Source organism: Penaeus monodon, chromosome 22 (genome assembly GCF_015228065.2).
Source record: "Penaeus monodon isolate SGIC_2016 chromosome 22, NSTDA_Pmon_1, whole genome shotgun sequence".
In the NCBI taxonomy this organism is placed as follows: domain Eukaryota; kingdom Metazoa; phylum Arthropoda; class Malacostraca; order Decapoda; family Penaeidae; genus Penaeus; species Penaeus monodon.
Window position 1 is genome coordinate 16906956 of NC_051407.1, and position 314 is coordinate 16907269.

General features: G+C 58.0%; 1 protein-coding gene across 3 annotated transcripts in view; it reads left to right on the forward strand.

Moving 5' to 3' along the window:
- Positions 1-314, forward strand: part of LOC119586962 (adenosine kinase 1-like) — a 36821-nt gene that overhangs the window by 5131 nt on the left and 31376 nt on the right. The window contains exon 1 of one of the 3 annotated variants that reach the window (XM_037935697.1): positions 61-199. The exons of 1 other annotated variant lie outside the window; for it this stretch is intronic. In XM_037935697.1, coding sequence (XP_037791625.1) covers positions 147-199 — 53 coding nt within the window. In that variant the 5' untranslated portion in view covers positions 61-146. Of the gene's footprint in view, positions 1-60; positions 200-314 lie in introns of those variants that run through there. One more of the 3 variants, XM_037935696.1, reaches the window with a different exon arrangement.

Below are 314 nucleotides of genomic sequence, written 5' to 3' on the forward strand. Positions count from 1 at the left end.
TAATCCCAGAGGACCGCCTTGTAGCCGCGCATCCGCAGCCCGCGAATCCGCACGCGGAGATCCGGGCCTGGGCGAACGCGTCCCTCGTCCCCGGGCGTCGCGAAGGCACGCATGAAGTCCGCTCCAGAACCTTCACTCTTTTGAAGATGTCGCGTCGAGAGCACAATGACAGCGTCAAGAGGATTAAGCTCAATGTTCCGTGAGTCCGTGGCTTTCGTTACTAGTGGATTGATGTCGCGTGAGGTGGCTGCGTGGGGGAAAAATGAGGGGAAATGAGGGAGGGTTTGGGGAGCAGTGGTGGATGTTTTTGAATT